This window comes from Leopardus geoffroyi, chromosome A2 (assembly GCF_018350155.1).
Source record: "Leopardus geoffroyi isolate Oge1 chromosome A2, O.geoffroyi_Oge1_pat1.0, whole genome shotgun sequence".
In the NCBI taxonomy this organism is placed as follows: Eukaryota; Metazoa; Chordata; class Mammalia; order Carnivora; family Felidae; genus Leopardus; species Leopardus geoffroyi.
Window position 1 is genome coordinate 581,167 of NC_059331.1, and position 23,226 is coordinate 604,392.

At 64.3% G+C, this 23,226-nt stretch overlaps 1 protein-coding gene across 3 annotated transcripts in view; it reads right to left on the reverse strand.

The window, feature by feature from the left end:
• The window catches only part of SBNO2 (strawberry notch homolog 2), a 51,167-nt gene that overhangs the window by 14,111 nt on the left and 13,830 nt on the right, over positions 1-23,226 (reverse strand). For 2 of the 3 annotated variants that reach the window (XM_045491183.1, XM_045491182.1), the window contains exons 2-8: positions 22,361-22,552; positions 17,784-17,857; positions 17,070-17,181; positions 3,137-3,298; positions 835-918; positions 484-580; positions 17-171 (exon numbers count right to left, since the gene is read on the reverse strand). In XM_045491183.1, coding sequence (XP_045347139.1) covers positions 17-171; positions 484-580; positions 835-918; positions 3,137-3,298; positions 17,070-17,181; positions 17,784-17,857; positions 22,361-22,480 — 804 coding nt within the window. In that variant the 5' untranslated portion in view covers positions 22,481-22,552. Of the gene's footprint in view, positions 1-16; positions 172-483; positions 581-834; positions 919-3,136; positions 3,299-7,336; positions 7,604-17,069; positions 17,182-17,783; positions 17,858-22,360; positions 22,553-23,226 lie in introns of those variants that run through there. The other variant, XM_045491184.1, reaches the window with a different exon arrangement.

Here is a 23,226-nt window from a genome sequence, read left to right on the forward strand (position 1 = left end):
GGGAGACCGAGGTTACCTGGCAGGCGTAGGTGATGGCCTCCAGCTGCAGGGCAGACAGGGCCCCGCTGTCCGAGGTGGGCAGGGCAAGGGTGTAGGTGATGTCTGGCGGTGGGACACTGGACAGCGTGCTAGTCTCCACCACGCGGTCAGGGTGCTGCTTCCCGATCTTGGCTGCGGAGGCAGGGCCGGGGGCAAGTCAGGAGTGTGGCCAGGGACAGGTCAGGGGCGTGGTCGGAGTCTCAGGGTTGGCTGCGGGGGGGGGGGGGGGGGGGGGGGGTGGAACCTATCCGTGCTTCACACAAAGGGGTGCGGGACAGATCCATACAATCCTAAGCGGGGAGGAAGTGGGCTTTTCACGGTACGCTCTGTGCTGTCTCAGGCGCTGTGCCGAGCAGGGATTACAGAAGTGGCCCCAAGGCCAGCCCACAGCTCCCAAGCCCCTCCCCCCGCCCCTGCTGGGGTTTTGCAGGGCAGGGCACTCACATTTGGAGGGCACGTAGTCGGCGTAGGTCTCTGCGTGGCCCAGCTCGTCCCCCTCCTCCTCCTCTGCCTCCTCCTCCTCCTCAGGCTGACTTTGAGACTGAAGGTCAGTGCAGGAGCTGTGGTCAGGGCTGGATGGCCCTGTCCTGCCCAGCACGGCCGGCCTTCCCCCAAGGGGCAGCCAGGCCAGTGAACAAGAGGGGTGGGGAGTGGCCCACCCGCCCCCAGTGTGCTGCCTCCCAAGGGCCCATTTCCCCATCTGTAAAACGGGCAGATCTTGCTTCCAAAAGGCTGCCTCTGAGCGTTCTAGTCCCTACAAGAGGTGGGCAGGGCTGGGGAGAGGGCCTGGCTCACCTGGTAGCTGACGAGGAGCGGGGTGCTGGAGAGAGAGGACACGGGGTCCTCGACGCCCGTCCACGGCCCGCGGGGCAGGAGCAGCTGGAGGGGACAGTGGACATGAGCCTGCAGACAAGACGTGGGGGGGGGGGGAAGCGCCTCCCCGAGCCCCCTGACCCGGCCTCCGGCGGGGGGGAACCACGTGGTCTTCCTGCCCCCTCCCTGCTGCCCGCCAGCTGGTTCGTTTGAGCAACAGGCTAGAATTCCCATCACACAGATAAACAGAGCAAGGACACGTCCCACGTCCCCAACCGCAGTCACACCCGGCAGAGACTGAGCACCTGAGTCTGGCCCGAGGGAACCAAGAACCTGATAGGCAAAGCTGTGCCTGGGTGGGGGTCCATCAGCCATGGGGGCATGAAGCCCACCTGGGACTAGGACTCGTGTGGTGTCCGGGGAGCCTGGGTGGCTCTGTCGGTTAAGCAGCCGACTCTTGATTTCGGCTCAGGTCACGGTCGCACCTCACGAGTGCCAGCGCCGCATCAGGATCTGGCTGAGAGCTCAGAGTCCGCTTGGGATTCTCTCTCCTCCTCTCTGCCCCTCCCCCAACCCCACTCGCGCTCTCTCCCTCTCGAAAATAAATAAACTTAAAAAAAAAAAAAGAATTCAGCCCACAGATTCAGAGCAAATTCAGCTCTGGGCAGATCCAGCCCACAGATGGGCCAGGACGGGAGACCCAAATGCTCTGGGGCCATGTCGCACCTGGCCCCTGACCTGCCCACCCTCAGGGAGTGGTTACGCCCATGTCTGAACAGTCACAGAGAGCCTGGGTGGGGTGACTTCTCGGCCCCCAGGACACGCAGTGAGGACACAGCACGGACCAGACCAGGGTCCGTGCAATTCCAAAACACGCTTACCGTTAAAATAAAAACATGACAATCACGTGGCCACCCTAAGGACAGGTGAGGAACAGGATGGAACTGAAGAAATCCCTTCCAGACCCCGTCTCCCCTGGGACTCCCACCACCCCAAGGCCAGTGACTGTGAGTGCCAGGTGCCCATTCCTGAGCACACACGGAGCTCGGGTGTCCTTTGCGGTCTCCGGGATGGCACGGGCCCCCAAGGCATTTGGTCCCAAGACACCCCACCTGATTTTTACAACCCCCCGCTGTTTTCAAAGAAGAAAATGTAACGAGAGCAAGATGCCAGCAGGCCAGGAACCTTTCCTCAACCCCCAGTCCCCTTCTTCTGAATGAACAAAAACAAACAGCCTGGCCCGGGTTCCTGGAAGGCTGAGTCAGGCCGGCGGGCTGGCAAGCAGCGGGGTGTGGGTGCTGGCGCGCCCTGCCGTCCGCTCCAAGCCACCGTGCCTCACGTTCTCCACCGGGAGCAGACGCAGGAGGGGGCCGGGGTCGCCATCATGGCTGTCCAGGGCAGGGACCGTGCCAGGCTGCCTCGGGCACTTCCCGTCCCTCTGCTGGCCCCATGCCGGGCCCCAGGCTTCCCAGGCCCGGCTCTTCTGCGTCTGGGCCGTGGACGCTGCCTGAGGAACATCGAAGTGGCCGGGCGGGCATCGTGTCCAGTACTGTGCACCACCTGGCAGGGCCCCCCGGGCTCCACCCGGCTGGCTCTGGATGGAAGGGGCTGCTCCCCCTCGGACACGCGTGGCCCCCATCCGTGTTTCCGGTGCTGCCCGTCAGCCCTGAATGGGGGTTCTGGCCCCCGAAAGCTAGAGGCTTCTCTCCCAGCAGACAACCCTAAGAGGCCTGGATGGGCGAGGGCTCCCCAAGCCCGGCATTAGCCCCGGTCTTCCTCACCGATGTGCCTGCTGCCCCGGGCCTGGGAACGAACCGGAGTCTGGGCCTGGTGCACGCGGAGACCCTGCTCACCTCTGGCGACTCCTGCCTGGCCTCGTCTTCCCCGCCCCTGCCCGTGTCCCGAGGAAGCAGCTTCACAGACGCCAACCCAGCGCTCTCTACCCCCTGCGGAAGGCTGGCCGGGGGCGCCCCCTCCGGTGCCTCCAGCCACTGCCCAAGGTCCCGGGCGCAGAAGCGCCAGGGTGAGAAGCAGCAGCGTTAGAAGCTGCTTGCTGCCCACCTCCTGGGGAAGGTCCCCAGCAGGGCAGAGTGTGGGCGCTGAGCCAGGGGAGGCAGCGGGCTTGGTGCCTGACCGCCACAGGACCTTTCACAGAAGGCGTGCGTTTCCGGGCTGTGCGGGGAAACACGAGGACGCCTGACCTGTGACCTCACTGCCGTCTGTGAACAACCCGGCCCCGCCCCCGGCCTGTGGACGGGGGGGGGGGCCCTCAGAGGGCGCTGACCTTGTCCTGGGCGGAGGGGCCAGTGCTCACATCCCAGATGGTGGGCACCTGGCTGAGGCTGTCGGCCGGCAGGAAGTCAGGTGTGTCCGCGATGTCTGAGAGGGAGTCCACGGACGAGGAGAAAATGGAGGCGTTGGAGAGGTCGTCGAGGTACGTGGAGTCCTGTGAGACGGGCGGGATGAGAAGCGGCCGGGGCTGGGGGCAGCCACACAGTGGACACGCCTGCTGCCAGCAGGAGCCAGGCACCCACCCCCACCGCCCCGCGGGCATTCCCCGAACGCACAACGCTCAGGGAGGGAACCAGACACGAGAGGCCACGCGGGGTGTGAGTCCGCGTCTGGGAAACGTCCAGAACAGACTCATCCACGGACAGGAAGGGGGCTCATGGGGACGGGGGAGGGGCTGAAGGGGTGGAGGCGACGGCTGATGGGGACGGGGTTGCGTTTGGGGAGACGGAACGTTCTGGAATTAGGTGACACTGGGCACATGTGACACCAGCGCACGGATGTCAGAACACAGAGAGCCCCATGCCTTCCAGGAGCTGGCGTGCTGTACACGGCACGCACAATTCAGAAACCTAAATTTAAAGAAAATTGGACGCAGTGCGGGGTGTTCCCACGTCGCCCTCCCTCCCACCCCTGGTCCACAGGCACTGAGGAGCTGTGTATACCCGGTTTGCACCGGATACCAAGGACACTCGGAGACCAGCCCCCAAGGGCTCCTGGGCCAGCCTGGAGTGAGCCCCCCCAGCCAGAGACCCCCCGTGGTGCCCTGCTGGGTTCCGGTGTTCATACCACTAGCCACCAGGAGGGGGCAGTAGGTGTCCAGTTTTGCACACAGGGACCCTGGGTGCCTGAAGCTGGGGAGGGGCAGGCCTCCTTCCCCATCCCTGAGGCCCTGCAGGCCTGGGTCAGGGGGTGGGGGCACAGCCCTCAGCCGACGCCTCATGGGGAGGGAGTCCCACAGCCCCGCCCAGACGAGGCCCTTCCAGCCGGACCTCCACAACAGAGGACCAGATCACGCTGACATCTCAGGTCAGTCAGTGGGGGCATTTTGTGAGCAGGGCAGAGGCCAGTGGGGTTGGATGAGGCCGCATGTGGGAGCAACGGAGTCCCCAGGCCCTGTGCACCGTCTACGTGTCTCGGGCTGTCGGGGCCACTGGAAGGCCAGGGCCAGCCGGGTGGGATGCCAGTGCATAGGCACGGGGGGACGGCGAGGCAGACAGGCAGGGCTGGCCAGCGGGCGTCTTGGGCTCTGGGGATGTGTGGGCCTGGAGCCCGCCTGTATGCAGCTGGCTCGGCCTCCAAGACCACAGTTGAACTGGCTTCTGGGGGTGGAGGTGGCATCCTTGCAGCCCCCAGGTCCCTGAGAACAGGCCCCTGGTCTCGGCTGGTGCTCCTGCCCCACTCCATCTGAGGGCTGTTTCTGGAGCTCCCCTCCCATTGATCTGTGTTGGCGTCACATGCCCATTCCTGGGTGGGGGGGTGTCTCTAAGTGATAACGTCCAGCTCGCTCCGATGCCAGAGCACACACAGCCCCAGGACTGTGCAGGCTCCGGCCCGTTGTGCCCTCGGGAGGGGGTGGGCACGGAGGGGGTCAGGCCCCCCTGAGGGAGACTAAATGCAGGAGACTCTCTACCAGATGGGGCTGGTCCCAGAGCCAGGCTGGGACTCAGGACCTGTGCTGCAAAGACCACCCGTGCCCACGTCAGCTGGTGTGCCTTGACTGGATGCCACCCCGAGGTGCCCTGGTGGCAGATAGCATATGGGAAGCCAGAGGGACTGCCACTCGCTCCCGCCCCTCAGCGGCACCAAGCCCAGACCCGTGGGAGGCGGACCCCGGTAGGACCTGCCAGCCTGGGCAAGTCCCGGCGAGGAGGCAGACAGCGGCTGGCAAGACCAGCTCAGGCAGGTGGTGGCCCAGGGAAGGTCTGCAAAAGTCCGCAGCGCTGGGTCAGAAGCAGGGAACACCATGCTCACAGTGGGAAAAGGCACACCGGACGCTTGGGACGCCCATCACCCTCACGTGAGAGCCCAGTAGCTCACCAGGCCACAGCAGCCATCTGTGGGTTGGGGGAGGACTCAGGTGGCAGCGTGGCGTCTGGCCTGGCTGACCATGAGGACTGCTCTCTGCCCACCAGGACCTCCTATGGACTCTGCCCCATCCCGGGGCAGCTGGGGTCAGAGGTGACCGAGCCCGAGTCTGGCAGATAACGCCAGGAGAGGCTGGGCCACAGAAGCTGGCCGCCCGCTCCCTATGAAACAGCATGGAGCACGGACCCCTGCAGGCTGCCTGGGGTGGGGGCTGGGTAGGGGTGGGGGTTGCTGTGTGTCCTGGCTAAAATCTCTCTGGGACCGCATCTGAGGGTGGCCTTCCCAGAGGGCGCCAACCAAGCCTGGTCAGAGTGACAACAGCCCCTGAGCCCATGAAGCTGGCAGCCCCAAGGGGCCCTGAGGGGTGGCCCGGCTTCCTATAGGGAAAACGGTCACCAGCAGTAGCATGGGCAGGTGGGGAGGAGCCCCGATGAGGGGGGTGCTCAGGGGGACCATAGCCCCGCATGGGCTGCACACGGCGACCCCTGCCCACAAGGACCGTGTGGAGCCCGGCCGGCACACCCGGCCAGAGACCAAGGTCAACGTCAGCGGTGAGGAACCTCGTGGGCAGCGGGGGCCCCAGGTGTGACGGCATGAGCCAGACACTTCGCTCAGCGCCGTCGTGGGACGAACCCGGGGGGGGGGGGGGGAGAGGAGGGGACGGGACATCCTGCAGGAAGCCTGTCCAGTCCTCCTCCTGACCGCCTGCCCGGGGCATCCACCGGAGAAGAGGTGGAGAGAGCATCTCAGCCCAGTGGGGCCTAAGGAGAGTGAGAACCCGATTCACGCGGTGTCCCGATGGGGTCGTGGGACAGAACGAGGACACGGGAGGCCGAGGGATCTTTGGTCGATAATAACGTATGGGCGCCTGCCTGTCCCACCGACAGACGCATCGTGCTGAGGTGCGGTGTGAACAGGGGCCGGGGCGCGGGAACCGCGCAACCTTCGGTGAGGTGACTGTGCTCGTCACGCTGCTCCAAGACAAAAGGTATTTAACGAGCGGGGATGGGGGCGCCTGGGTGGCTCAGTCAACTGAGCCAGCGACTCCTGATTTTGGCTCAGGTTGTGATCCCAGGATCCCCACAGAGCGAGTGAGTGAGCCCACCGTTGGGCTTAGAGCTGGGCTTAGAGCTGGGCGTGGAGACTGCTCCCGAACTCTCTCTCCCTCTGCCCCCTCTCCCCTGCTCATCCTCACTCACCCTCTCTTAAAAAACAAAAACAAAAACAAAAAACGGTGGGGATGCTGCCCTCGGCAGCCCTCACCTTGATTCCTGGGCCAAAGGGAGGCAGGGCCTCAAAGCGGGTCACCAAGAGTCCCTCCCAGCTCCACTCCCTATAAGGAGTTGGCGGCAGGATGGGGCAGGAGCTGACCCCACCCAGGGGCGGCTCACCCAGCAGCCCCCCTGTCGGGACCTGAGGCCCAGCAGCCACCAAGCAGACCTCCAAGACAAGCCAAATCCAAACGAACCCTCTGTGGGCGCCCCGCAAAGCGCCTGCCCCTCAGACCCCAGGCTCCACCTGGCCCCATCTGCTGTTTCAGTGGGGCGGGAGCAAGCTGGTCACCCTGACAGTTTTGGGGGTCACCTGCTGTGGTTACTGTCTCGCAGCATTTGGGGGTTCCCCGCACCAGGCGAAGACCTGGCGGGACCCGGGGGAGCTGCCAAATAGTGGCCCCGCTCTGGCCACAGACTGGTGGGTGGGGACAGGATGGCCCCCACCCCAGACCTGCTCTGGGCCTTCCCTGGGGCGAGGGGGGGTCGCTGCACACACTCAGACCCCAGGAATGCCCTGCACAGACAGGCTCTGTCACGCGGGCCCCGGGGAGGGGCTGGACCCCTTCCCGGAGCCCTGGGGGGCCGGAGGAGGGCCGGAGGGCCGGGGCGCTCCTACCTGGCCAATCGGAGCCCGAGCGGACGGCACTCTGCCAGCTCTGTCCCGGGGCACCCCAGACGCTGTCAAGGTCGGGCGCTGAGCCCTGGGGGCGGCCGGGCGCAGCCCGGAAGGTGCCGGCCGCGCACCTGCGCGCCCCAGGCCCCGCGGCCCCGCTCCGAGGACGCGGGCGGCCGCCTTCCCCGCCCGGAGCCCCGCGGGCGGCGCGGAGGGTTACCTTGTTGAGAGCCGCGAGGTGCAGCCAGAGCCGCAGCTGGGACATGGCGCGGCCGCGGCGGGTCCCGGGAAGGCGGCGGGCGGCTCCCTCCGGACCGCGGCCGCCCGGCCGCTCTCAGCCCGGCTGCATTTGCATGTTGGTTTAGTCACCGCCAGCGCCGACTTCCCCTAAGGCGGCTGACTTTCAGGAAATGATGGCCGCCTGGGAAGTCAGGGTGATTACTGGCAGAGCGAGAATTCCTGTACTGGGCGGAATCTAGCCACAGACCTCTCGGCGGGGCCGGCCCCCGCCCGCCGGCTCGCACCCTGCCGCCCCGGCGCCCCCCACCGCCCACCCCGCCGGGGGACGGGGGAACGCGGGGGGCCCCTCCCGGCCGGCCGGCCCGCCTCGGTTTCCCCAGACCACAGGGTGGCCGGTCCGGTGCCTTCATGCCCCCTCCGGGCAGCTCCCGGGCTTGGACAGGGGCCTCCGCCAGCTGCCCCCCAAGCACCCGGCAGCCGTCTCCACCGCCTGCCTGGGCTCACACCCCCCAGCCCCGGGCCTTCGCTCACGCTACCGCCTCACCTGGAGTGTGCGCGCGTCCCCCTCGGGAACCCGGCCCCCACCGCGCTCCTTCTCCTGGAGCTTTGCCAAGGGGTATGGCTGCCCCTGACACCCCCAGTCTTTCCTCTCCGGGCCTGCGCCTGCACCCCTCGGCCCCGCACAGAGGGTGGGACACAGGCAGGGCTTGCAGGCAGGGGGTGCGAGGCCCTGGCGTACCCTGTGGGGTCAGGTGTCCCCTTCCCCGGGAAGCAACTGTTGCTTTTAGAAAACCCACTTTGGGGGCGCCTGGGTGGCTCAGTCGGTTGAGCCTCCGACTTCGGCTCAGGTCATGATCTCACGGTTCGTGGGTTCGAGCCCCACGTCCGGCTCTGTGCTGACAGCTCGGGGACTGGAGCCTGCTTCGGGTTCTGTGTCTCCCCCTCTCTCTGCCCCTCCCCCACTGGGGTGTGCATGCATGCGTGTGTGTGCGCGCGCGCGCTGTCTCTCAAAAATAAATATGCTTAAAATTTTTTTAAGAGAACAGCAAACCCACCTGGTAGGGTGTTTGTGCCACGTAGCCGTCACTTGGCTGAGAGGAGCAAGCTGGTGAGGCGAGCCTCGCAGCATAGGCTGGGGGGGCATGGACACACGACGGGCTCTCGCTGGGGAGAGACCCCGGGCCGCGGGCCTGGTCAGGGACAATGAGGGACCGCGGGGTCCAATGCTGCAGACGCAACAAGGCCACCGTGGCTGCCCCCGTCCTGCCCGCACCTCACGGCCGGCAGACGCCCGAACCCCAACAACGGGAGGGGAGGGCCGGGCCTGGCTGGGGCCACCGCGTGTGCAGGGGAAGCGCAAAGGGCGACCAGCCGGCAGAGAGCCGCTCGACACCGTCAGGCAACGAGCAAACGCAAACCAAAACCCGTGAGACACCACCTCCCGGCCGGCCGCCGGGACCGCGACACTCAGCTGACTATGGCTAAGCGTCAGCGGAAGTGGAGGAACCAGAAGCCCCGGCTGGCGGTAGGGACGAGAGCGGGGCGGTCTCTCTGGAAGACAGGCCCGCGGTCAGTTCCTCATCAGGTCAACCCCAGGGTCACCACACGACCCCGCGACCCCACTGCCGGGTCCACACCCGAGAGACATGAACACTCACGTCCACGAAACCCCGACCCGCACGCCCACACATGACCACGTCCCCCGCGCACGCGCACAGATGACCGGGTCCACTGCGCACGCCCCTCAGCCGCCAGCAGGGGCGTGGCACCCCCCCCCCCCCCCCCCCCCCGCGGACGAACCCTGAACACACGACGCTCAAGGAGCCAACCAGACACGAGAGGCCCCACGGGGTGTGAGTCCGAGTGTGTGAAACGTCCAGGACGGGCTCATCCACGACGCGAAGGGGGCTCATGGGGGCCGGGGATGGGGAGGTGATGGCTAATGGGGACAGGGTTGCTTTTAGATGAGGAATGTTCTGGAATTAGGGGTGGTGGTTGCACAATTCTGTGAATTTACTTAAAAGAGTGGCTTTTACTATTTTTTTATAACAGTTTTTATTCTTTTTTTTTTTTTTTTTTTTTTTTTTTTTAAGTAGGCTCTACACCCAGTATGGGGCTTGAACTCACCACACTGAGATCAAGAGTCACGCACTCTACCAGTGGAGCCAGCCAGGCGCCCCAAAAGCATGGATTTTAAGGCATATGAATTCTCAGTTTTATTTTCGTTTATTGATTTTTTAAAGTTCGTTTGTTTATTTATTTAGAGAGACACAGAGACAGTGTGAGCAGGGGAGGGACAGAGAGAGGGAGAGAATCCCAAGCAGGCTCCCATGTCAGCACAGAGCCTGATGCTGGGCTTCAGCTGACGAACCGTGAGATCACGACCTGAGCCGAAACCAAGAGTTGCATGCTTAACCAACTGAGCCACCCAGGCGCCCGACTCAGTTTTAAATGTGTATTTCTGAGAGACACACATGGGGCAGAGAAGGGGACAGAAGATCCCAAGCAAGCTCTGTGCTGACAGCCCAACGCGGGGCTCGAACCTACAAACTGTGAGATCATGACCTGAGCCGAAGTCGGACCCTCAACCGACCAAGCCCCCCAGGCGCCCCAGTTCTGACTCCGTTTAAAAATAATCACTGGGAACTGAAATAAAAGATGAACGCAGTGCCTGGGCCAGGCTCTCATTATTAGATTTAGCATAAAGTCCATCAAGTTTCCAGCACAGTTACTGACCTTTGAGTATCTGTCCCCCAAATCTCGGCACCAGACTGATGGGCAAGGGTGGCCCTGAGGAGACAGGGAAACCGGGTGGGGGTTCCCACACCAAGAAGTCAGCACCCTCAGGGCTGTCCTGCGCACCCCCACCCCCACCCCCCCGCCCCCGGTGGCCGCAGGCTGTGTGGGTCTGCTACGAGTCTGGACAGGGGTGGAGGGGCCGAGTGGGGGTCTGGGCAGAGGCCCCGGCACCAGTGTGAGTGGGGTCGTGACCAGGGACGTGACTGGTTCCGTCCCCGTCTGGCTGCGTCTGGGCCGCAGTGCTGTCTGGTGGGACCCTCTCTCTGGCCCCAGACTGACCCTCTGCCCTGTGGCCAGGCCACGTACAGAGGGGCGGGCGAGGCCCAGCTGCCCCGGGATTCCCAAGACCCTCCCGGTCTGTTTTGGGCTCTCCCCTCCCCACTAGGCCCCCACAGCAAGCCTGTGCCCAGGTGGCCTGTTTGTCCTGACTTACGGCAGAGGGTGTGGTGGGCATTGCAGGCTCCCCTCAGGCACACTGCATGGCTGGAATGTTCCTGTTGAGGGGTGAATTGTGTCCCCCCCAAATGACATGTCCAAGTCTTGACCCCCTAGTGCCTGTGAAGGGGACCTTATTTGGGTATAGAATCTTTGCAAATACAATCAGTTAAGATAAGGTCGTGCAGGAGTCAGGTGGGCCCAATCCGGTGACTGGTGTCCTTGCAGGAGGGAAACCCAGACACAGGTGTGTGGGGAGGCAACCATAGGCCACGGGGGCAGGTGCCGCTGCAGGTGGCACAGGCCAAGGGACCCTCCCTCTGATCTAGGACTTGTGGCCCCAGAACTGGCGCCAGGTCTCCCTGCTTGCGGTGCTCTCTGGGGGCCGCCCCAGCTCCCACGGCCCCCTAAGACACTGCTGCCATAGCCCACTATCGTGGGGACAGCGGCCTCAGCCAGAAAACTGACCCTGACCACCCTGTCGCCATCAGGAGAGGCTGGAGCTCTGCTCCCTGTGGCCAGATCCCGACCAAGGGCTTTTCTGCAGGACTCACAGCCCCTCCCTCCCGTCCTCGTCCCTGTCCCCTGTCCCCGGTGTCCCAGTTTCTGTGCAGAGACCCTCTGGAGACACCTGTGCTCCCTGTCGCCACCTGTCTGCGGCCCTTAGGACAGATCACAGAGCGGGGCTTCCTCGGCCGCGGCCCTCGGCATGGACCGCGGAGCTGGGGGCGGGGGCGGGTTCTCCGCCGTGGCTCAGTGTGAACCAACGGGCTTCCTTTGAGAGGAAACCTCCCGCTCGCTCGGTTTGCCGATGCCGGTAACTCCGGGGAGCCTGCTGGCGGGGCGTGCCGGGCCTCTGATCCCCGCTGAAATCCATTTGCAGAGCCTCCGTGCCGCCCGCCCCTCACTGGAGAGCTGCTGAGAGTTCGCAAAGCACTTTTCTGAGCTGTGACCTCATCCTGGCTTCCCAGAAGCCCCAGGCCGGCAGACGGAAAGTGTCCTCACTGGGTGGATGCGGGACCCACCCGAGACGCCTGGACTCTCAGGGTGGACGCCCGCTCCAATGACAGAGCGAGGGGGGCTCAGTGCGTAAAGAAGTGCCCTCCCCCAGAGTCCAGCTGAGACGTTAGGGGTCCAGGTGACTTTGGGAGGAGGGGTCGGGGCAGCCCCTACTCCCAGGGAACGCGTCTGCGGGGGGGGGGGGGGGGGGGGGGGAGGAGAGGGGGGGATGCAGTGAGGATGAGCCCTGGGGGTGTAGCAGGGAGGGTCGGGTGGTCACACCCACAACCAGGACCCCAGATACCAGGGTGGGGAGAACGCGGGGGAGGGCCTGAGGGGCGGGGCAGCGAGGGCTGCAGGCACGAGGCCGGGAGGGCCGCTCTGCGACGTTGAGTCCCTCACCCGCCGCCGCGACTTCAACATTTCCCCAAGTACCTCCCCCCAATCAGATTCAGGTCCACAAAGAAGCCGGTTACCGATGTTCACAGCAGCACAATTCACAGTCACCCAAATCCGCGCCGTGGGAACAACCCAGATGCCCAACGAGGGATAAACGGACACACACAACACATCCACCACGGACGCGCACGTCCGCTGAGGACCGTGTCCACCGCGCACGCACACGTCCCTCGGCCGCGAGCAGGGGCGAGGCTCCCGCCCCCGCCGCCTCGCGGACGGACCCTGAACACGCGACGCTCAGGGAGGGAACCCGACTCGAGAGGCCACACGGCGTGTGACTCCGCGTGTGTGAAGCGTCCAGAACAGGCTCATCCGCTGCCGGGAAGGGGGTTTCCTTTTGGGGTGATGGAACATTCTGGAATTCCATGGAGATGGTACTTGCATAACCCGGTGAATTTGCTAAGTCAGTGGACTGTGCGATATGCAAATCATACCTCACCTGAAAGTAAAGAACGAATGAAAAGCCACGCACTCACACCCAACACACAGTGCTCCCGGGCGGTGGGAGACGCCACGTGGGGCCCCTCGACTATCGAGGTCGCTCACAGACGTGGGAGCCTCAGTGGCTCCGTGCCATGCACAGAGAAGGGGCCCTTCCCTGGGGAAGCAGGTGGCATGAAGGCTGAGGCAGGGACTTCAGGGAGTGAGCCTGGGCCATCCCTAGGGGGTACAAGGGAGAACACAGAGGGACAGATGCTCCGACAGCCAACGCAGAAGCAGCGGATAGCACCTGACCGTAGCCCGTGTTGTCACCAACGTGACTGAGTAAGGGAAGGCACAGCTCTCCCGACAGAAGACCTCCGGCGGATCGACACGGCGGAGCAAGGATAGAAACGTCTGCCAGCCAGACCCCATGGCGGCGGTCACTGCAGGCAATGGCTACCAGTGCCTGGGGAAATCCACCCCCCCTCCCCACCACAAGGGACCAGGGTCCCTGACGCACCCTCGCAGGGGGAGAGGGGAAAATGGCAGCGACCGGACAGCGGATGGGGGACAGGGAGGCGCGGGGCGGTCCCCAACCGGGGCTGGAGGGCAGGACCGTCAGCGGTAAGGCACACCCACGCCAGCAGGCTTGGAAGTGACGCCCCAGGAGGACACAGCGCCCCGTCTGCGGGACTCCCGTCAACAAGACAGAACCCCTCCTTAGCGTGAGGGCCCCAGGCCAGCCCAGGCAGGGGCCCTCGGCGGCGACCGACCAGCTCTCTACAGAGGCCTCGGGGCCCCAGCCCCGGCCCTCTGGTCAGTCACTGGTGCTGTGCGGGGGCTACTCTCTGCGCCGTGACAATGGACCGTGGTTCCAGAAGACGACAACGTGCCAGGACACTGGGCAAACGAGTGACAGTGTTCGAGAAGTGCTGGTACTGTTTTTGCAACCTCCCTATAACCTAAAGTGCTTTGAAAGTCATCTTGTCACGAAAACCTTAACGAACAAACAGAAAAAGAGAGTATCAGACCTGGAATTTATAGATAACCCCTGGGTGCATGGGCCTTCCGAACTGGAACCTGGGCCCCTGGGCTCTGGGCCTCTGCAGGGGGCTCGTGGTTTGAACGCCAGGCCCACCCCGCAGGGCAGAGCCACCTCGGAGTGGGGGTTAGCCTTGACCTGCTGCATTCCTGACAGCAGGGTCCCACAGGATGTGGGCCCCACCTGGGTGTCTATAAAACAGGAACCCTGGCATGCCTGACGGACTCAGCCAGTAGAGCATGCAACTCTTGATCTTGGGGTCACGAGTTCAAGCCCCATTTCGGACACACAGTTTACTTAAAAATAAAATTAAAATTAAAATTAAAACAACAACAACAACAAAAATAAAACAAGGATCCCACAACAAGGCGAGACCAACCTGCCACCAACGGTCCTGGGTCTGGGTCGGCTCACGTACAGAACCAGGGGAGGTTCCTGGTTCCTGGTACAGAGCCCGGTACCCCTAACGTCCAATGATTCAGCCCTAGTCACAACAGGAGGAACAAAGGCCCTGAGACAGAAAGCTAGAGCCAAGACCAACCACAGGGCTGGGAACCAACGCCATAAGCAGTCCCCGGGGAGATGGGCGCGGGATGCCGACCCCAAGGAGCTGCTCCGTGCCCCAGGAGGACATTGGGGGAGAAGCTTTCTCTTTGCAGGCAACAAGAGTCACACAGCTCCTCTCCTTTCTCTTTTTGCTTTGGCTGATAGGAAACTCAGAGCTCAGGTTTAGTTAGGAGGAGGTACGTTAAGGCCTGCAGGCCTACGTCCACTCCTTGCCCCAGCCCAGCTCTGGCTTTTCTATTCCAATTTCTTCTGACTTCTACAACAGTGGGGACATTTCGAGAGCGTGCCAGGGGCCACGTGAGGGCTTCACATGGTCCATCAGACTCCTCTTGCCACTGTAATGAACTACCACAAACCTCATGGCTTAAAATAGCACACGCTTATTACCTTATGGTTCTGGAAATCAGAAGTCCAAAATGGAGAGCTATGTTCCTCCCCGGGGCCCCAGGGACAGCCCTCTCCCCCCTTTTCTGGCTTCCAGAGCGGGCGCATCCTGGGCCCACAGCCCCTCCTCATCCTCGCGGCCAGCAGCACGGGGTCTGCCTGTCTCTCTGCCTCTGATTCTCTGCCTCCCTCTCGAGAGGGCCTCGTGAGGCCGCCGGGCCCCCCGGAGTACCCAGGGCTACCCCCGCCTGGGGGGCCTTGACAAGGTCCCCTCTGCTGTGTGAGGGGACAGGTCCCCAGTCCCACGATCGGGACGGGGACGTCTTTGAGGCTGTCCCTTTGCCTGTCACCATGGTGATGTTATCTGGTCAGTTAGGAACGGAGGGTGTCTGCGGTGGGTCCACTGGCTGAGGCACAGCTGTGAAGGGCCTCGAATGCCAAGCTCGGTCTGGCCCCCTTCCTGTCCTCGCCCACAGGCCCAGGGGTCACGAGGGAGGTGATAGAGACCGACAGGGCCTCAAGACCCTTCACCGCATCTGAACTTTGGTCTCACATCTGTCAATCCCACGCTTGGCACAGGGTGAGATTTTGTCTGAAGAAGCGGCTTTAGAAAAAAGACCTGGTTCAAGGTGCCCCCGGCAGGGTAGGCGCCCGCCACGTTCAGCGGATGCTCCGCGGGATGGGTGCAGCCGAGCTCCCCTGCACGTGATGAGAAAAGGGCGCGGTGGCCCCGAGGGGGTCTTGGTGGAAGAAAGCGCGTCTGCTCCGGGCAGAGCCAGGAGCAGCTGTGCAAGCTGAGTGCATGAGACACAGTCGGGGGACTGGGGCCAGGGGGGCGGGGGGCGGGGGGGGGCTACTGGGGCGGGGCCTGCGTGCACCCGAGCCTCAGCTTCCCCGTCCGTGCGGCAGGTGACGCCCCAGCGTGGGCGTCAGCATCACGGGACGCCACGTCTGGATGTGGAGCCGTGTTGGGGACACGTACGGAGGAACTTCATCGGGGCTCAGAGCCAGGCAGGGCCGCCAGCCCCGAGGCACGGCGGGCCAGAGAGGGTCTCGGGCCACGGACGGACCAGCTGCGTCCCGGGCTGGGCGATGGCGGCCGCCAAACAGAGGGGCCGGGGCATCCCTTGCGGGACGGGGCCCCGTCCACAGGGCCCTCCCATCCCCCTCCCACTGACTCCTCACCCTGGGAGGTCTGGGGGCCAGACGAGGCCGGCGTGCGCCCCCAAGGGCCGGGGGGGCCCCTGTGCTCCCATCTCCTCCAGGCCTGGCCAAGTCGTTCCCTGGGCGGCCACAAAGCGTCCCAGATGGAGAGGGAGGACTTCAACAACACACCGGTGTGCCCCGAGGCCCCGCGGGGGAGACACCCCAGGTCAAGGTGTCACGGGCCGCGATCCCCGGGAGGCTCCAGGGGAGGCCCCTCCTGCCTCGCCCAGCTCCTGGCATCCCTGCTCGTGGCCGCGTGGCTCACTCTGCCTCGGGGTCACGTGCTTCCTCTGTGTCTGTGTCTCTCCTCCTTTAGGGTTAGGGCCATCGTGATCTGGGATCACCTCATCTCCATCTTCAGCGAAATGACACCCACAAAGACCCTGTTTCCAAAAACGGTCTCATTCCGAGGCTCTGGGTGGACCCGGATTTGGGGGACACTGGTCCAGGCTCCAGATCCCCGCCCGGCCAGGCCGCGTGGACAACGGCCAGCCTCCTGAACTGCGCTTGTCTGGCTCTAGCGGGTTTGAGCTGACAGGTCCGAGCCACAGCCTCCCGGACTGCCACCCCCACAGGCCCCCACTTCACAGGGAAAACATGCTCAGGGCAGCTGAGCCTCTGGGGCCCTCCAAGCTGGCCGGTTCCCAAACTGCGTGCCACAGCGAAACCACTGGGGCCATGGATTCCAAACTTCCCAGGGAGACCACGCTGCCCGGCTGCTGCCAGCCCCAGCTTCCGATCGCACTGGGCTCCTTCCCACGAATCTTCGTGAGGCGCCCGGTGTCCGGGCCGCCACGAGAAGTCGCGTGCCATTAGAGACGCCTGCCGGGGAGGGTCCCCCCGATTCTCCAAAAAAAGAGATCACACGTATCTCTTCCTTCGGTTTGGGTGGGTGGCGCTCTCCAAACAGTTGCCGTTTGGGGACATAAATGCCAACAACGGGGTTTGTGCCGGACGGAACGTCGTTCTGGCCAGGGGCGCGGGGAACACGGCAGACCCTTGCCGAGACGCTAAGTAAGGCACCCAGACGGAGCAGGCGCGGGGGCCTCCGCCCAGGAGAGGAAGGCGCTAAGGTCTGGGAAAAGCGCATCAGATGCTCCACGGTACCGCCCCACAACCCACGGCGGGGGCGTGAGCAGCACGGGGACAGGTGTGGCCCCTAGCCCAGCTCTCTCGCTGCCCGGAAGCCGCCCTGACAGGCCCACGCGGGCGTGGCTGTGAGTCGGGAGCCCTCGGGCCAGGCCTGCAGTAGAGGGGAGCACTGGCTATTCCCAAGTACAAGCCGTGGCTCCACGTGGCCCTGAGCCCAGCCCAGGGCCCGGCCGAGGCCACCGGTGCGTGGCACGGGCCTCCGGGAGCACGTGGGGATCGAAGGGGGACTCTGGCTCCAGGTCCCTACCTGAGGAAAGTCGCCTGTCTTTGGCAGGAAGCTGGGGGTGGCGGCGGAAGGTCCGCAGCTGGTGTCCGCGCAGGGCTGGCTGACGATGAAGGAGGTGGAGTTCACGAACTGGCTGCAGGCAGACAGGGAAGGTCAGCCATCAGGAGCCTAAGGGAGGGCTCTGGCATCCGAGACACTCAGCTCAGAGCAGAGGCCCCCGCGCCCCCGTCCCGGAACACAGTGCCCCGGAGAGACCTCAAGCCTCTGGCTCCGTGCTCTGGGTCCTTTCCATAGGCCATTCCTTGGCCTGGTTGTGCGCCGGCTCCCCCGGCAAACTCCTACGGACTCTTCAAAACCCAGGTCGCCATTGCCCTCTGCAGGAAAGTGCCCTCCCCGCTCCTTTGCCCCCAAAGTTCTCCCCCGCTGCCCAGGGCCACCCCCTGCCCAGAGGGTACCCACGGAGCCCTCCCAGGATTCTTCATCCCCACCACCTTTGCCCTTTTTCCTGGCGGGCTCTTTCTAAGACAAGTCACGGCCGGTCAGTCTCGGCTGCCTCCGTGTGGCCGGGGTGCAGCCCACGGCCCCCTCAGCAGGACACCGAAGCCCCTCACTTGCCACGAGCTCTGGTTTTGTTTCACCAGTGGCTACAGAGCCACGGAAGGCCTCGAGGGCACTGTGGCCACCCAGCGGGACGTGGCGGGGCTGGCTCGGACCCTGGAGGCCAGAGGAACTTACTGGCTTTCGCTGGAGAAGGCTGGGTACGGCGTGGGCGAGAAGGAGCTCCACCACGGGTAGTGCAGCATGGTGTTCTGGAACAGACCAAGAGCGTCAGGAGGGGCTGCCCTGTGGAAGGGGCGGGGGGCTCCTCAGCGAGGAGGGGGTGAGGACTCTGCGACCCCGTCCAGGTAGAAACGTCACCCTGTGGCGTCCCACCTGGGTCACCTAGGAGTCACTTAACCACTTGACAGCTCGGGGCCTCAGTTTGCCCATCTGCATGGGAGAGCCCACCGAGGGGAACTCGTCCACAGCCGCGAAGGGCTCGGGCCCGGGCCTGGTGTGCCGCTGCTGTAAGCCCCTCTGTGGGCAGGGCGGGGGTGGGCAGGTGTGACCCACCTCCGGACTGGAGTGCCTCCAGAACCCCTGAAGGGGCCTGGGCAGCCCATCCGAGGGTCTGACCGGGAGCCCCCGTTTCACCCAGGATCCAGGCGTGCTGGTGGGCCAGGGACTCTGCATGGAGGCCCCCCGGTTCTAGAAAGCGCAGGGTGGGACTGGGCGAGAAGCAAGGCCGCATGAGCTCCCCCCTCCAATCCAGCCCCGAGGGAGGCGCCCGTGTGGCAAAGAGGACTTCTTTGGAGGGGCTCCCACCGGCGCCAAGGACCGGTCCCCGCCCCAGCCCCCTCCCGGGAGGGGGGAGAAGGGACAAGAGCCTGGCCTTCTGAGAACTCCCTCTGGCCAAGGGTGTTCCGGGAAACCCCCAAGCCCGTCTGGCCCAAGAGTGCAGCACAGGTAGGGGTCCTGGGGAGCCTGCTTTGAGAAACACTGATGGGGGGCTGCAAGAATGAGCCTGAGGTCAGCGAGGACTTGAGGGGGCCCTGCACTGGGCTCTGACCAGACCGACTCAGGGTGGAGGGCTGCGGACACTCACGCCCCCCGCCTTCCGTACGAAAGAAGTGGCTGGTCCCGCAGCCTGCCGAGCAGGGGTCCCTCCCCTGACCCACAACGTGGCCCACATGGGACCATGTCGGGGAGGTCCCCGACCTGCGGTGGGGAGAGGCCTGCTGGCGGCCGTCACCGTCCCCTACTCGTCCTAGCTGGCTCTGCCAGACGGCATGTCCAGAGACGGGAGCGCAGCGGCCTTCCCGCTGGTCCACGCGGGTCCCGCTCCTCAGCGAGGCCACCGGGAACCGATCCCCCAGCCACCGCTTCCTCCCGCTCACGGGACCCGTGAACGACAGCTGGCCCGGAACCAGCCCAGATGGCTGGGAGACCAGGCGCCCTTCTATGTATGGCGCCTGTGTCTGGGAGGGAGGAGCCGGCCCCGACTTCCCATCCCTGTGCGTTTCCCCCCAACACCCCACCCCTGCAGGGCGGTCGGTGTCCACACGTCCAGCCGCAGAGAGCCAGAACTTCGGAAGGAGAGACGCACGCTCCTCCGGCACCTGCCCGGGCTGTAAGATCAGAGCAGCTCCGGCACGAAGGCTGGAGGAATCATGGAGGAATCGCCGTGGAAGCCTCCGGAAGGCTCCCCCTCCAGGGCACTCCCGGAACACTTCCACAGCAGAGACCATACTCAGCCGCTTCAACGAACTGGCATAAACCGTCCCAGGCGCACACGTGGCACCGTGGGCACACAGCAGGCAGGGCCGGCCTCAAGGCTTCGGGGGGCTCCCGGCGGTGGAGGGCCTTCATTTACTCAACCTTCGCCGCCGCACCCAGGACCCCAGGTCTTCTCGGACCTTGGGGCTTCAGCCAGGAAGCCGGAGGGTGGGAGGTCACTCCTCCCCCAGCTCAGGGGCACCACGCAGCTGCCAATCAGAGCCCACCTCGGTCTTTCCCACTTGAGGCCAGAAGGGTGGCCACACCTTTAGAGGGCAGGCCCCTGGGTCATGACTGGTCCAGAGAGGAGCCCCTGAACCCAGCCAGCCAATCAGAGGTTTCCTTGGGATTTTCCACTTAAGGCCAGAGGTACGTCTTTGCCTTTAGAGGGCAGGCCCCTGGGGCATGATCGGTCCAGAGATGGATGCCTGACCCCTACCAGCCCATTCGAGCCTGCCTGGGGATTTCAGGTGGAGACAGAGAGGCTGGCCTCTCCTGGGGAGAGGCAGGCCCTGGGACATTAATCCAAGGCTGCCCAGGCCACCTGTAAGTTGATGTAAGAAGAGAACACTTTCACTAGGGCAGCAGATAAAATAAGGCTGCCACATAAAATACGGGGTGTCCAGCGAAATTGGCATTTCTGATAAACGACAATCTTTAGTGTAAACGTTGCATAGAACACACACACTAAAATATCATTTGCGGTTATGTGAAACTTACGTTTCATTAAAGGTCTGCAGTTTCGGTTGCTAAACCTGGCCACCTCAATGACACTGGCAGTCCCGGGGTAGGTCTCCTTCTCCTGACGGTGGCTCAGCCCAGCCAGGACAGATGAAGGGGAGTGGCACAAAGTATCCTGACCACACCGACCACATACACGCTCAGCGTCAGCGGGAGCTGCACCCAGAGTGGCCCGGGTAGGGGGCAGCCCTCACAGCTGGTAGCCCACCAGGGACAGGCTCAGCGTGCAGCCTGGGGAGGAGTGGCCCAGCCTCAGAAAGAGCCAGAGTCGGGCTCGGAGAGGCACATCCCTTGCAATGGGTCCCCACGGCAGCCCAGGCGTGCCCCCTCCTCCCCGTCGGCATACTGGCCACCATTGAGAGGGTGTGGCCCCAGCCCAGAATCTGTGATCCTACCCAGTACTCCTTCCGACCCAGGAATTGATTCAGAAGGACACCCTCCTGCCCAATCCATGGGGACGGGGGGGGGGGGGGGGGGCACACAGTGCTATTTATAGCAGCAGAAAACTGGAATCACCCCAAAGGCCCAACAACAGGGAAATCATTAAGCAAGTTATGGGATGCCGACAAGAAGGAATCCTGCAGCGCTGTTAAGAATGACAAACGCACGGTCTGAGACTACAAAGTGGCGGGACATAGAGCCCACACACTGACTGCCAGGGGCCAGATGGCACGTGGGGAACAGGAAGGCATCGCCATGACGACGCGGGCAGAAGTTCAGAGGGGAGCAGGGGGACACGGAGTCAGGGGACATGTGGACACAGCTCCAACAGGAAAGGGGGAGAGAGGAGGCACACGGTGACGTCTGGGACCCTGGCCAGAGGCGCTGGACGTCAGCCGAGGCCTGGAAGTGTTACCTTCGGGGGTAACTCATTTCTGCCTTCCCCAGACTGATGGCTCACCTACACCACTTCTGTCCCGCGCCTCTTACGTGAGGGCACCACGTGGGCACATCTGGACGGAGACTGAATGCTGCTCTCCCAGGTTCCTCCTGATGGTTCTGGGCATCGGGCCCTGAGCTAGCCTGACCCCAGCGGCCCACTTCCCGGCTCCTCTCAAACCCAGGCTCGATCCTTGCTCTCTCTTGCCACCTGGCCCTCCTCCCGGCCCCAAACCAGCAGGACCGAGGGGCAGGCGGCAGCTGACGCTTTCCTGAAGGAGGGACCCCGTGGCAGCCCCAGCCACGTGCACCCCTTGCCACTGTGTCCCGACACCCTTCTCCCTCCCTTCCTGGCAGCTCAAGTCTCTCTACTCAGAAACACCGTTCGCTTTTCTACAGGAGAAAGAACCCTGGTTTCGCCCCAGAAACCGGGAGCGGGGGCGCTCCAGGCCTGACTTGGTGCACAATTCTGAACCCTTCTCTCCACGGGGCCCTTTGCAGCTGCTGGAACCTGTGGTGCTTTTACTTGAGACACTTCACTAGCTGTCAGGACCTAGGAGCAACTGAGACGCCCTCCAGCAGGTAAACCGGTCCATAAACACGCAGTGGCCCGGCCCAGACGAGGGAATATTACTCGGCACTAAAAACGGGCCATCGAGCCATGCAGAGCCACAGAGGAGCTTCAGACGCACAGCACTGGGTGACAGAAGCCAGGCTGAGCAGGCGACACACGGGGTGGTTCCAAGTCCAGGCTGTTCTGGACAAGGCAGGACCACGGAGGCACGGCTGCCGGGGTGGGGGAGGGTGAATGGGAGGAGCACGGGAATTTCGGGGCCGTGGGTCTACTCCGGACGACACCGTGGTGGTGGGCAGGTGTCCGTGACATTCGTCCGAACCCACGGGGTGTGCCGCACCGGGAGTGACCTCGTGTCCGCTGTGGACCGTGGTTCGTCACGTTCGGTGCTGGCTCATCCGTTGTGATAACTCAGCAGGGTCACTGATGAAAAACGTTATCGATGGGGAAAGTGGGAGAGGTGGAAACTTTCTGTCCAATTTTTCTATAAACCCTAAACTGCTTGAGACACAAAGTCCATTAAATTGAAAATAGGAAACCTTGGTAAAAAAGTCCACGTCACAGAGGCCCCAGCCCCTGTCCTGCAGGGAAGGCGGCGGCAGCCCAGGCCCGAGCGTCTCCCTGAGGGCCCGTCACGGCCTTGGCAAACAGACCTGATGGCAGGCGGGCACCCCAAGGCGTCCCCCTGCCGGGCCGGGGACTGGGACGTCCGCTCGAGGCCCTGGAAAGGGCAGCTGCGGCCGCACCCGCCCGCGAGGGCAGCGTCCTGCCCCGAGGCCGACCGCGGACGGCGGGGGCTCACCTGGACGCCGGACCCGCACAGCGGGCTCTGCAGCGGCGGCGGGCTATACAGGATGCCGCCCGCTGGCGGAGGTTCGCGCTGAGGAAACTCGCCGTCCATGGCGGGCCCTGCCGCCAGCATCGGGCGGCTCCACGACCCAGGCCGCCGAGGCGTCTATCTGGGCTTCTTGCTCCTGGGCGGCGGCATCATGACCTGGGGGGAGAGACGGCATCATGACCTGGGGGGAGAGGTCAACCTCTGGAGTCCCCGCGAGGCTGGCGCCGAGGGGGTGGGGTCAGCACAGCAGGCCCCTGATCCGGGAGGGTGTGAGCCGAGGCTCCCCCGATGTCACAGCGGTGACAGGCGCCCCTCTGGGTTCCTGGACTCTTCCCGGGGGCTGTGCTGGCGCAGGGAGGGGGCCCGGACCCCAGCTCAGCCTGAGCGTGCGAGCGTGCTAGCGTGCTCAAGCAACCCCTCGGCTGCTGGGACAGGAGCGCACGCGGCCCCCGTGCTCCAAGCGCACCAGGGGACCCTAGCTGCTGCCTGGCAGCCCCTCCTGGGGACGCTGCGCCTGGACCTCCGACCGCAGGTCCCACCCAGGCATCAAGCGCCACCAAGTGGGGCTCCTGGCCACAGAGGGGGCCTGAGACAGAAAGAAGACCAGCCCCAGGGACAGATCTTCAGGACGGTGGCAGCCCTTCCGGTGAGGCTGGGCCACCCGACCGCTTTCCCTCCCTGCCCATCACGCGACCAGCTCAGGCCCTGGGGGGATGCTCCGGCCATCTGGGCCCCACGGCCAGTAGCGGAGACTCAGCTGATCCCGCGGGCCTGGCTCTGTGACCTGGCATGTCTGAGGCTGTGAGGCAAAGTCCAACTCAGCAAGCACC